This window comes from Galleria mellonella, unplaced genomic scaffold, assembly GCF_026898425.1.
Source record: "Galleria mellonella isolate WM207_F2 unplaced genomic scaffold, CSIRO_AGI_GalMel_v1 utg855, whole genome shotgun sequence".
Taxonomy (NCBI): Eukaryota; Metazoa; Arthropoda; class Insecta; order Lepidoptera; family Pyralidae; genus Galleria; species Galleria mellonella.
In genome coordinates, this window is record NW_026442164.1 from 660,134 (window position 1) to 673,769 (window position 13,636).

Consider the following 13,636-nt stretch of genomic DNA (forward strand, 5'->3'; position numbering starts at 1 on the left):
TACCGCCGCCCATGATCACCCACAACAGCAGCGGCATTGCAGGTGTGCTGCCGGCCTTTTAAAAAGGAATATACTCTTTTCTTGAAGGTTATGTTGTCGTATCGGTTCGGAAATACTGCTGCTGGAAGTTGATTCCAAAGAATGGTTGTGCGTGGAAGAAAGTGCCTTGAAAAATGACTATGGTGCTGTTCTTATATTATATGTCCAAAAGTGGCGATTACTTATTCCCATCAGATAAGCAGGCAGTTTATTTGTTAGTTCAAGTTGGCTTCTTATGTTACTAATAAAATAAAACTGTAACTGAGAGGTTTAAATAGGAGAATTAGATGCTAGAAAAAATTTAAAAAAAAAATGTTTTTCTGCCTATCTCTGTCTATATGTTAATTCTGGCATCGTGTAGAAACTACTGTTTTAAATAGGACGCAGTTTTTACAGTTGTGTTCCCGAAGATCTAAGTATATACAATTATTGGGTTATTTGACTCAAAATGTTTTAACTGTCCACTGCTAAACATAAGCCTCTTCTTTGGGGGGGTTTGCCAATAGTTGCCACGCTTGGCAGGCGGATTGGCAACCGTAGTTAGGCTTTGGAGATGTTTTAAGAGGTACGCTGCTACCCATCCCTCGCCTTCGCTTAATCACCTCTTACTATACCCATGGGAAAGGAATGGGTGGTGTACTCGTATTCTATGCCGGGACCATACTTAATGGGTCAATAATACTGATACCCGATTACCATCAGTAAATGTAAAATGTTTTTTTTTATATTATTACAATTACCTTATATTGTCCGTCCAACGTTCAATGGTTAAGCATAATAATATGCAATAAATCACAACATCTTGTTCAGTTACCTATAAACTTTGTTATTGACTAATAGCGTACTTAATCCAAACGTACATTTGGACGTAAAACTTTAATTTCAAACGGATTACAGAGTATCAACTTTATTTATAACGAGCTAAAGGTTACTTTCGTATAAATCACCAATTAATTCAGACTCGTTTGGAGAGAAAATAACAGTAATTTATGAGTTTTGCGCTCACATGCGATATTTTATCTGGAAACTGACAAATTTCTGCTATTGGGTCGCAGTGAATTTTACTCGTTTAGATAGGGAATGTGTTTAATTGGGAAAGATGAAGAGGATATTGGAAATATTGAAATGTTAATTAAGTCTAACAAACATTAATACTAACAACACTAACAAATTATATTTTGTGTTGCCAGTAATTATTATTTAACACTATAAGTATTTAATACTTAAAATTATGAAAACAAAAATTAGTTGCCAATAAAAAAAATATGTAAAACGAATTTGGCAGACGAACTTATTCTTTCGAAGGATTTTTTAATAAACTTTAAAAATCAGAAGGGAAAATTATTTTGTTTGAAAATTTATTTGTTTATTTAAAAGAAATATGCAACCTGAAGCAGTAAATAAAAAGCAGACTGTCGCCTGTATGCATGAATAATATCGTATTAAAATTCAGAAAATAAAAAAAAAGTAATTAGAAATGCTTATATCGTTCTTTTTTTAGTTTGAAAGGTGAGATATGGCATGACAATTACAAAATACAGAGACATGATATGAATTCTGAAAAATGGATAACGTATGGAACTCAGGGGTGGGATGTTACTATATTATCTGTGATATCTATAATACTGTTTTAACTTCATCACCATCATATCAGCCGTCATCTGTTCACTGCTGAACATAAACTATGGGGGAGGTCCCCCAAAGACTGCCATAAAACAGTCCCGAATCACTTACATCCACCGACTGTTTTACTTTATATGGTTTTAATGCAAATAGTAGCGGCGATAACTTAGCCGATAGTAAGCCGAGAATTGACTGCAGTAGGGGGAAAAGGGATTGTTAGTAATGGGATCTAATTAACCCATTGCTAGCAATACACCCTATCAGGTCGACCTTCACGCAGTTACCCCTGGAAACCGTCGTGAATCATTCTAGTGGAATTCGTCACAATGGGCTAACTGACCTGCCTTTTCATCCTCTCCTGTCATCCCTTACTGGTGCCCCGCCAGCGTATTCCGATAGCGCAGGCGGGGTTACCATTTCATTATCAACCATTGAAAAAAATTTACTGCAGTTCAAAAATCATTCATGTTTGGATCATTGATAACTAAATGTCACGTGCTTCGTGATTGGTAGGGCACTCAAAGTCGTCATCCAGTAAGTTGCGACAGAGACCTTCGTATACAACGATGGCGGCTTAGAAACTATTGACACCAGATGGCGCCACCCTCGCCCGAATAGTAGCAGTGACGTTAATGTTAATAACAATGAGGCGGGTCATTACTCTGTTTGTCATCCCAAGTCGTAAAAAATCAAATTCCAAATCTCCGGTTTTCGATTAACGAAACGAACAAATCCGGTTACGAAACCATCCCGCCAGATTCCGATCTATTTTCTTGGCGCTGTAAACTTTTTATTGTACAACTCTTAAGCTGAACAGCGAAAAACTATTTATTTTCATTTGAAACCATAAAATTTTTACGACATTCTAAGCATCGCGTACACTTCGGTACCGCATTTTGTGACTACATAATTTTGTAAGGGATATATGTTTCGTTTTAGGGGTATAATGGGGAATAAGACTAATTTTAGATAGTTCGAAAAATTAACTGCGGTAAGCTAATTAACTGAGAAGATAGAGAAGTACATAAAATTTGACATCGGTTAACGATTGATACTTTAACGACTTCAAGAGCCAACGGTTATATACCTACATATCAGACTGTAGGAGACAGTAATTAAGACATGTTTAACATTTTTTTTTAATGGTTGATAATGGAATGGTAACCCCCCCTGCGCTAACGGTATACGCTTGCGGGGCATCAGTGACGGATGATAGGTGAGGATGAAAGCAGATCAGTTATTTATTTATTTAACTCTTTATTGCACCATAAATAAAAATATACAATGACAAGTGAATAATTCAAGTGAAATACAGTAACATAAATACAGATTGAAATATACACATAAAGGTACAAAAGGCGGTCTTATCGCTAGGGCAATCTCTTACAGACAATCTTTAGTTAAAGGAGAACAGATAGAAAAGGGAAGGTGGCGCAAGAGTGAATTAATAATTAATAGTTAGCTCATCGTGAAGAATTAACCACAATGGTTTCCAGAGAGGAAACGCGTGGAGGTCGACCAGATAGGGTATATTGCTAGCAACGGAGATGTTAATACCAATTACTAATAATCCCTTCTCGCTTCTTAACATATTTTTGGTGTATACCAATTAATACATACAGAATCTTAAACAATTACAACAAAAACGTTTTTTTTCGCAATCGTGAAATAAAATGTCTCGTCTGTATACACAAATACACTCACAAACAATAAAAGTATCGACTGGACTCGTGTGTGGTTCTCTAAACAATCTTAGGACTAAACAGAATATCAAACAGGGTCGTTTTTATTCCCAAAGATGCGTAAGGACGTCACGTTTGCGAATAATCACGTTTCGTCAGCGTATTCGCGGCGCGTGCGCATCGGAGGATACGCTCCCCGCAAGATGGCAGCACCGCGCTAAGGCTGCCGACTTCCGACACGCGACATTGGTATTCAATTGGGCACGTTTTTTTCTGATGGAAATCTGACAGACGTGGGATTGTAATGTTAGGGTTTTCTGATGATAATGCCAACGCGAACAATAGGTGTCGCCACAGTTGGAAATAGTAAAATATATTTCTTTATATCTTTAAAGACTATGACATGTACAGGCGAGTCTAGATAGTGATTGTTTTTCCTTATATTTTGATTATTGTAGGCATGTTGGAAATTTGAAATAGTTTTTTGTTTTGTATACATACATTTGTGTATATATTTTTTTTTAATATAGAATTTAATTTCTCGTAAGATTTTTTTCCTTAGGTACAATGGTGGGACATGGTAGTGAATTTACAAGGTACAGAGGTATATCTGAGTCCTCAGGAATGGCAACGCATAGGGGGCATCATGTGCGAAACAGAATGCTCTGTTATGTCCATAGTACTGCTCATGTCTATAGGCGACGGTTACCACTTTCCATCAGGTGGGCCGTCAGTTTGTTTGCCATTTAAAATTGCATAAAAAAAAGACAAGTTCCACTTTGGCGTTGCGGTAAAATTTTTTGTTATGTTTACAATGCTTATCTGAAGCGTTCAAACGTTATCGATTTAATGGTATTTACTTAGGATAACATTTGGTTAAACATGTCATCAAAGCAAATATGATAGTGCAACATAACGATAGAATTATCATATATATAAAGGATAATACACTTTTTTATGGTGTTGTAACATATTTGTTATGGGTAATATCAATCAATCAATACAATAAAGGATGTATGAAACGACATGTTTAGGTATAGAAGTAATATTTTTTTTTATACAACTTAGTATGGCAAACAAGCTGACGGCCCACCTGATGGAAAGTGGTAACCGTCGCATATAGACATGAGCAGTACCATGGATATAACAGAGTATACTGTTATAGATATTCAATTCAATTCAATTCAATTTATTTATTGAATTGAAAGATGTTAATAATTGCTACAGTACATTGTAGACCCTGTCGGGCACAGCGATTAGAAGCGAGGAGGGCATCAATCCTTAAATTTTCAAAAAGATTTCAATAATTAAATAATTCAATTTCAATTTCATCAATGTCATTAAATTCTAAATTAATTTAATGACTTTAACGATTTGTTTTATTTCCATGTTTAATTTTTATTTAATGCAATTTAATTATTAAAAAATGGATTCGAAACGATTTGAATCCTCTTACGCCGAGGCATTTAGATGCAATGCTACGTGTAGATATCGGTGCCAAATTTAACAGAAAGGTTGGGAAACACTGATCTACGGTAACTATGTGAAGGGAAAGTCAGGTATCTCTGGAAGCAATTTATATGAGACAAGTTATAAAGGTGATCTTTATTCACTTTCGGAACTTCATAACAAAAAAATGTATGTAAAAATGAACTCTCTAATCTCATTACCAAAATAAGATAAAAAAATGCATACAGTATTCAAGAAACGACCACCGGCGACGTTAATTTCAAAATTTCTTTATTAAAGTTGAGGGTATTTTTTTTTTAATTTAAGAAACATGAATTTATTACCGAAACCACAAATTCACACTTGATATAAAAATCTAAGCGGAAAACGTTATTACTTCACGGGGACAAATCGATTGGCCCTCAACCCTCTCATTTGGTTCTCATTAAGCCCGCCGGATGCTCAGACAATTATTTTTACGATCACATTAACTTGATCTGTACACCCCATTTAAGTTTTAGCAGTGCGCGAACTAAGAAGGGATCTAGTTAGGTTGGATTTTATGTATTATTAAATGTGACGTCCTGGCTACTTATAGCATCCTGGTACATCAATTTTAGGGATGTTAATTTGTTTAATGTAAAATGATTGTATTCGGTATCTATTAACAGAAATACCTATAGTTTCGATGAAGGGGTAGGGATAGAGGCGTGGCGACGCCATGCCCCGCCCATTCACTTACTTGCATAATTAGAATGCAACACCATAAGAATAACATAAATAGAAGAATATTTAACTGCGATTGTAATATATTTATTGTAATATAATTGAAATAAATTAATGGTTATTGAATAAATTTGATGATGTGAGACACGTGGAAAAATTTTCGAATTTATAATTATTGTAAAATAACACTATTACACATTTTTTTTTTTATTTTTATATAAATAATACTTGATCTATTTGCATTCTCTAAAGTATATGACATTTTGAAGTATTATTATCATATATATATATATATATATATATATATATATATATATATATATATATATATATATATATATATATATATATATATATATATATATATATATATATATATATATATAGTATATAGTATATTTTAAGTAATTATTATCACATAAAAATACGAAAATAACATTAGGTTAGTTACTAAGCGAAACCTGTAAATAAGTATTCAAATTTTATAGTATACTAGCTATCCGATAACGAAGACGAATCCAACAAATTAAAGTTCATCAAAATCGGTACAGCCGTTCTTGAGTTATAATTAGTGTAACTAACCCGACTTTGTGGGGGGAAAGGGATTGTTAGTAACAGACCCATTGCTAGAAATATACCCTCTCAGGTCGATCTCCACGCGGTTCCTCCTGGAAACCAATAAGAAAATCTATTCTTGTTTAATTCATCATGGTGGGCCGGTGCATACCGATAGCGCGGGCGGGGTAACCATTCCATTTTCCCCAATAAAAAAAATAAATAAAAAAAACCGACTTTGTTTTATATGATTATATAGATAGAATAGAATAAAATTGTAACTACGAGTAGATAATTTCTATAGGAGTTATTTAAGAAAAAATATATTACTTAAGGGGCTTAATGTGAGCATTAGAAGTCGAAACAATATATTTTTTTGAATTTTCTCTTTGACTGATTCCTTGTTCTATTACACATAATTTACTACACATAACTGTAAAATGTAACTTAAAATGATGTATATTTTTTCTCAATACGACAACTAGAAGAAATGTATTTCATTGGTTCAAAACTAAGAATATACAGATAGAGTGTCTCCATACAAATGCTTCGAGAAAGGCGGCTCAACTTTTTCATACAATTTTACGTAATAGTTTTTTTTTTATACAACTTAGGATGGCAAACAAGCTGACGGCCCACCTGATGGAAAGTGGTAACCGTCAACTATAGACATGAGCGGTACCATGGACATAACAGAGTATACTGTTTCGCCCATGATACCCCCCATGCGTTGCCATTCCTGAGGACTCAGTTGTTATTCCTCTGTACCCAGTAAATTCACGCCATATCCCACCCTTCAAATCGAAACACAGCCATGCAAACACAACTGCTTTACGGTTGAAACACGAATGGGACAGAGGTAGCCAAGCAATCGACTTTTGTCCCTCTGGTGCATACACATTATATAATATATATAAATATTAATACATATATAAGAATCAATGTATTACAAATACCTAATTTAATTCAACACGTAGCACCACAATCGGCAATGAATAACAAACGGCCAAAGAGAACAATTTCCTAAGTCTGTAAAACAATCCGCTGTCAATTTTGACACGTCATTAACATTCAGGGCTGCCACCGTATTAAAATTTCAAATTTCGTATTGTACCGACGAATTTCGTTATTGTTTATGTATAATAAGGATTTTGAGATTAAATTGGGCGTTTAAAATTCTCGACGTGTGCCCCTAAAGCGCATTATTTCGCTTATATTTTGACAAATGTCGAGAGATCAATGGATTTTGGTAATGGTATTCTGTTAGTGTCAGCGTTTACTGTGAATTGGTGTATAGAACACTCGAGACGTACAATTTTTATTCAATGCAGTTGTTGAGAGGAGACGTATTTGATATTTTATAGCAAGATATCGAATTAGAATGAATTCGGTAATTTATTCTATATACTTATATAAAAGCTAATGCCACTTTTCGTTGTAATTTTATAACTCAAGAACGGGCTCACCTATCCAAACCAAGTTTAGGCTTTGTTCGGACTATTTAGTAGACGGTTTATGTGAAGTTTGCACAAAATCGCTCGAGCGGTTCTTCATTTATCACATTTTTTGTAACAAATGAATTCAATAAATGGCTGATCATTTTGTTAATGGGGATTTTTATGTCAAATTCAAACTTTTTTTAAGATGGGGATTGTGCTGTCAAATTGAAACTTTTTCAGTGTTGACAGTACAAGCATGTTGTTATGTCATTCATGCGGTCATTTCAGTTTGGACGTGCTTCGATTAAAGCAAACTGTCAGCGATATTGATGTTAATTTTTTTTTTTTATTATTTCACTTTATACGTATCGAAGCACGTACCAGGCCGCTAGTTATTTGTATAACAGTAATATTTAATAATTACAAACATATAATGCATATATGCAAAATATGCAAAAATACGTGGCTCTAAGTGTTATGTAATGCTCCAATAGTATTTAAATATTGCAAAATTAATTAATTTATAATAACTATAAATTTTTATTTATTCATGTATTCAATCGACTAAGTGAGCTTTACAGTCTCCCAATGATAGGAAAATATCAATACAAGAATAAATACTGTAAAGATAGAATTCAAACAACGAATAATAAATTAATATGAAGTAATACATAGTAATTTAATACATATAATAATAATAAAAAAAAAATATTTTTAACCGACTTCATATATTATTATATTATCTGTGTATTTTAGAGTTGTACTCACCTAAGATGACATCCCTAGCGGAGCATAGGCTGGCCGCAAACAAAGCGAGCGCTACGGCGACCGACAACTGTCGAACGGCGGGCGACATGTTGCGACTCAACTTCGGACAGCCATCAGCGACTGTAACAATAACATTACGTAAATAACAAATACATATTATTGATTATTATCTTAATATAGCTCCTCAGTGGTCACCAACCAGCTAACAAAACTGTCGCCAGAGGGCGCTGATGTCTTCCGTAAATCAGACAAATATGCATTATCTTTCAAGATCTAAAAGCAAACGGGAATGTTACTTTGTTACCTGACTTTAATAAGAATAAGGTTCTCAAATCGTTTCTATTTATTTATATTTGTCACCTCATAACTCCGTCAGTCATGAACATGAACCGATTTGGATAATTCTTTTTTTTTTCGGAAAGTAAATATTTATAAATCAGATCGATTTATAGAAGTTTTATCAAAATCGATTCAGTATTTTAGTTTTTAAATCAAAATAACTGGTTTAGCCACAATCGAAGTCGATTTGTTTTGTTTTTTTTTTTTTTTAATAGAACGTATCCATTTTTTTTTAATACAACTATGGTGGCAAAGAAATGGCAAACAGTTACCGTAGTCTATAGACGCTTATTACTCTAGGGAAATTATAATATAGAATAATATTGTTCCATGATCTAGCAATTTATAAATAAACCCAATGATCGGAGTTTATTGACCTCATATTAAAAAAAAAACTTGTAAGAAAGTTTCGGCACAAAATGTTACAGATAAAAAATGAGAGCATAATTCGCATTTCGTTAAATACGCTCTTCACATCTATTTTAATGTCGCTTTTTATTATCTATGCATCTTGGGTCTTTTGTATATCAATGTATTAAATATATATGTATAGGTTTTTTTTTGATGGGTGAAAATGATATGGTAACCCCGCCTGTGCTAACGGGATACGCTGGCGGAGCACCAGTGAAGGGTGATAGATGAGAATGAAAACAGGCCAGTTAGCCCATCATGATGAATTAAAAAAATTAACCATTATAGTTTCCAGGGAGAACCGCGAGGAGGTCGACCTGGTTGGGTATATTGCTAGCAATAGGATTTTCAATCTCCATTACTAACAATCCCTTTCCCCCTTATATGTATAGGTATATGTATGTTTTTTTAATAAGGAAGTAATATTAGCAAGACAAATGCAAATTGCGCACTTTAGTCGCCGTACACATCAAAGGGAAAAGCTTTTAGTAATATTTTACATTACATTTGACTACGCTTGTTTTATCTCCATTCAAATGTCGCAGCACAACATAAATTCCGTCAGTTATAAAATAAATCCGGGCCGTTACGCTAATGATAACTGCCTACACTCATCCAGCCCGGCTCGTACGTAACCCTGTCACGAGAAGCAGGCAACAAATCAAAATTATAACAAAATGTAGGCCACTGATGTACATAAGTGTGCACAACACTTATACAGCTACATAAATACACGATTTAAACTATTTTTATGATTATAAAAAAAAAACGAATTTTTATTACAAAATTACTTTTAAAATGGAAAAGAACCTTTTCGATTAGAAAATAATCATCAAAAATTGTTTCAATTGAAAAAAAAAACAAAAAAATAGCCGTAAACGCTTACAACTTGCAATCAATGGTTTGAGACGTACGCTCGCGTTAAACCCGCTCACGATTAACGGTCCCGAATGGTCCCGAAAGTAGTCTACCTTTCTTGACTAAATTACACGTAAGTTTAACCGGTCGTTATTACACAAAATTGAAAACATAGGTTAGGTAAATACATTAATAATTAAATCACTGATTAATCGATAAGAAATATTTTGTTAATTGCGCTAACACTTCCAGTAATAAATACATAGAAAAGATAAACACTAGATGTCATGTCGTATAGTAAACTCAAAGATATGGCCCGGAATAGAACTGGCTGGAAGAGTATGCATGAATTAGTTGCACCGACAAGAGGAAACTTTTAAATAAAAAAAAAAAGTATTTATTCAGTCTGTAGTAAGTACTATAACATGAAAACTGGCTAAAAAATTACAAATCTTGTAACTATGCAAAAGTTTAAGGTGCACGTACATCTGTTACATTCCAAATATAACTCTACTTGAATGCATAGGTAATATTTCAATACGTAATACGGGCCGGTGAATATACAGGGTGCGAGAAAACACATAAACGTCAAGTGCGCTCCCTTTACGGCGGGCGAAATGTTTACGACCTGTTTTACACTGGCCTTCACAAATGATCGTGAGTGCAACGTATGCACACAATGATGCATTTATTATCGATACTTGTAGCTGTCTTTCGCAGCTTCGCCTGCGCATAACCCGCTATCACCTATTTCCACAGAAATTTAAAAAGAAATTAAATGGATTTTCTTATACAGCATAGAATAGTATACAAGCTTACGGCCCACCAGATGGAAAATAACCACTATCACCTAAAGACTGGAACTAATATGGATATCACAAAATACACTGTAATACTCATGGATCTCTCATTCAACCATTGACATTCTTGAGAATTGAAAGAGTGTACTTTAAAAAAACTAAGGTTAACACGTCCGCACCTTGTAATTTCATCACCAGGTTCACGGTTGAAACACGAATAGGACAGAGGTACCCAAGCAATCTACTTTTGTACAGTCTCCCTCTCCTCATACCAAATGATGGCTTTAAATGTCCTCCAAAGTACGATGCTTGTAATAATAATTTCTTCATCATCATCATCATATCAGCTGTTAACTGCCCACTGCTGAATATAGGCCTCCCCCATAAAGCAGTTTTGCCAGTAATTGCCACGCTTGGCAAGCGGAAAGGAGAAATTACGATTTTATATGAATATGAATTTTAACTCGTGTTTTAGCTGGCATTTAGTTTTAAAATCTTTGGACAAAGTTAATCGTTTCCCTTCTATTTATCCTATTTAAGAGCTGCGCTCTTGTCGGTGGTGCTCTTGCCACTCACTACGATTTTCAGCGAGTCTCTTCACCTCTTGATACGACACGACACCAACACCTTCCTCGATCTGCCTGATGTAACTATGTCTCGGTCTTCCTCTTCCCCTCCTTCCTTCTATCTTACCTTCTATTATAATGTTCATAAGTTCGTCGTGTCGTATCAAGTGTCCCAACATTTTCCCCCTTCTGTCCTTCTGTGTCTGTCCGTTTCCCTTATGTCAAGTAAAATTTTCGCTTTTTCAATGATATTCATGTTTATTTTATTAAACAATTTATAAAAAAAAATATATAAATATACTAAATACATATTATGATTGTTAAATTAATCATCAAAGCGAGCCAACCCCAAAAATACAAGTTTGTGCACTTTTTAAAAATAAATTTTTTCGTGTACCGCCTCCATTGCGCCGGTCGTTGGCACCATATAAAATTAAACATTAAATAAACAACGTTATAAAATAACTCCGGTTTGATTCACTACCGTGTTCGGTTCCAAAAGGGGTGTATAAAAATATTCCATTCGGTCGCCACGTTCACTGCAGGTACCCGTTTGATATAATAATATTTATAAAATGTTAATTGAACACATCATGCTTTTTATAGATGATAGTGCATTTCCTGTATTTAATTTTATGTTGCAAGTATGTTGCTTTAGAAAGCCTTCGTTGTAAGGTAATATTTCCCTTTGTGGTGTAGTACATTATCTGTTTTCATCCCTCCTCTCATATCATACCTTTTCATCCCTAGTATATTGTACAGTGGACTAACGGGAATGAGGGGAGCCCACCCATCCCAGGTCCACTCGAGATCCTGAAGGGCCTCAAGACGTTTCCATTTTCCTCGTCCATATATATATTCTATGTATATTTATTTAAGCCTATTTTAACTTCACTTGCAATATTTTAAAGATAACAGTTCTCTACTCGGTTGCATTTTTTTTTTTATATTTATTAGTGAGTCTCCGTCAGTTATAAACCGATTTCGATACTTTTTTTTATCTGAAAGGTTATACTTACAGTTTGGTTTCACAGAAATTTTATCAAAATAATTTCAGTAGTTTAGTTTTTTCAATCAAAATAACTGGTTTTACCACAATTGAAGTCGGTTTTTTTTTTAACCACAATTTTTTGTCTTTTTTTTTACAACACAGGGGGCAAACGAACATACGGCTCACCTGATGGTAAGTGACTACCGCCGCCCATGGTCACCCGCAACATCAACGGCATTGCAGATATTTTTTGTCTGTTTTAATTTCTTGATATTTAATTTCGAAAAAGTCATGCCAATGTCTTCCTAATAAATATATTACTGTAAAAACCCGTACATTAATAAATCTTATGTTTAACTAGTAAATTTTAGGATTTACCAACAAGAGTTGACAAATGTAAGGATTTTTAGGAAAGAAAATAATTTTATGGGAAATAACCTCACCTTTCTGATCTAAACGTGTTTATATATATTACGTCTGTTACTGTAAAACTTATACAAAATTATATCTATATTTATACCAGAGATGATAACTAATTTTTTTATACTACTATAGAATGGCAAACAAGCTGACGGCCCACCTGATGGAAAGCGGTAACCGTCACCTATAGACATAAGCAGTAACATAACAGAGTGTACTGTTTCGCCCATGATACCCCCCTTGCGTTGCCATTCCTGAGGACTCAGTTGTTATTCCTCTATACTCAGTAAATTCATGCCATATCCCACCCTTCAAACCGAAACACAGGCATGCAAAAACAACTGCTTCACGGTTGAAACACGAATGGGACAGAGGTACTCAAGCAATCGACTTTTGTACAAAGTCTCCCTCTGGTAAATTACATACTTTTATAAATTTTATTATTATTAAGGAATTTTTTAAACAAAACATTTTTAAAATCACCAACTCATATTGGTAAATCCTAAGGTTTACTAGTTTAACTTAAGATTTATCAATATTCGGGCTTTTACAGTAACTTATACAATAAATTATCTCTCTATTATCGTCCACTTACCTAATTCTAGATGCTATTCACAATTTATATCTACATTAATCGTAAACATTCACCCTCAGGTATTGACCACAAGAGCAGTCAACTATAAAAAGAACTATTTTCATTGAAAACGTTAACAGTATAAAATTTTATGGTCAGCCATAAATATGAACAGATTCATACGTAAAAAGGGCTTCAGATGTAACGTTTTTTAATACCCAAGTTCTGTTTTATGTTAATACTCGTATCTCAATGGTGAGCACAACACGTGCCCTGTACTACTATATCATAGCGGTGAAGGGTTAACTTGGGGATGTTTAAATAAGGATACATCCAGCGTTAGGGGGTTAAATCACTTTTTATTGTATTCTAACCTCGGTTAAAAATAATACTATC

The 13,636-nt window shown here is 34.1% G+C and overlaps 1 protein-coding gene across 2 annotated transcripts in view; it reads right to left on the minus strand.

Moving 5' to 3' along the window:
- LOC113513679 (fibroblast growth factor receptor homolog 1-like) overlaps window positions 1-13,636 on the minus strand; it is a 123,854-nt gene that overhangs the window by 53,034 nt on the left and 57,184 nt on the right. For both annotated transcript variants that reach the window (XM_052901999.1, XM_052902000.1), the window contains exon 2: window positions 8,282-8,401. In XM_052901999.1, coding sequence (XP_052757959.1) covers window positions 8,282-8,369 — 88 coding nt within the window. In that variant the 5' untranslated portion in view covers window positions 8,370-8,401. The remainder of the gene's footprint in view (window positions 1-8,281; window positions 8,402-13,636) is intronic.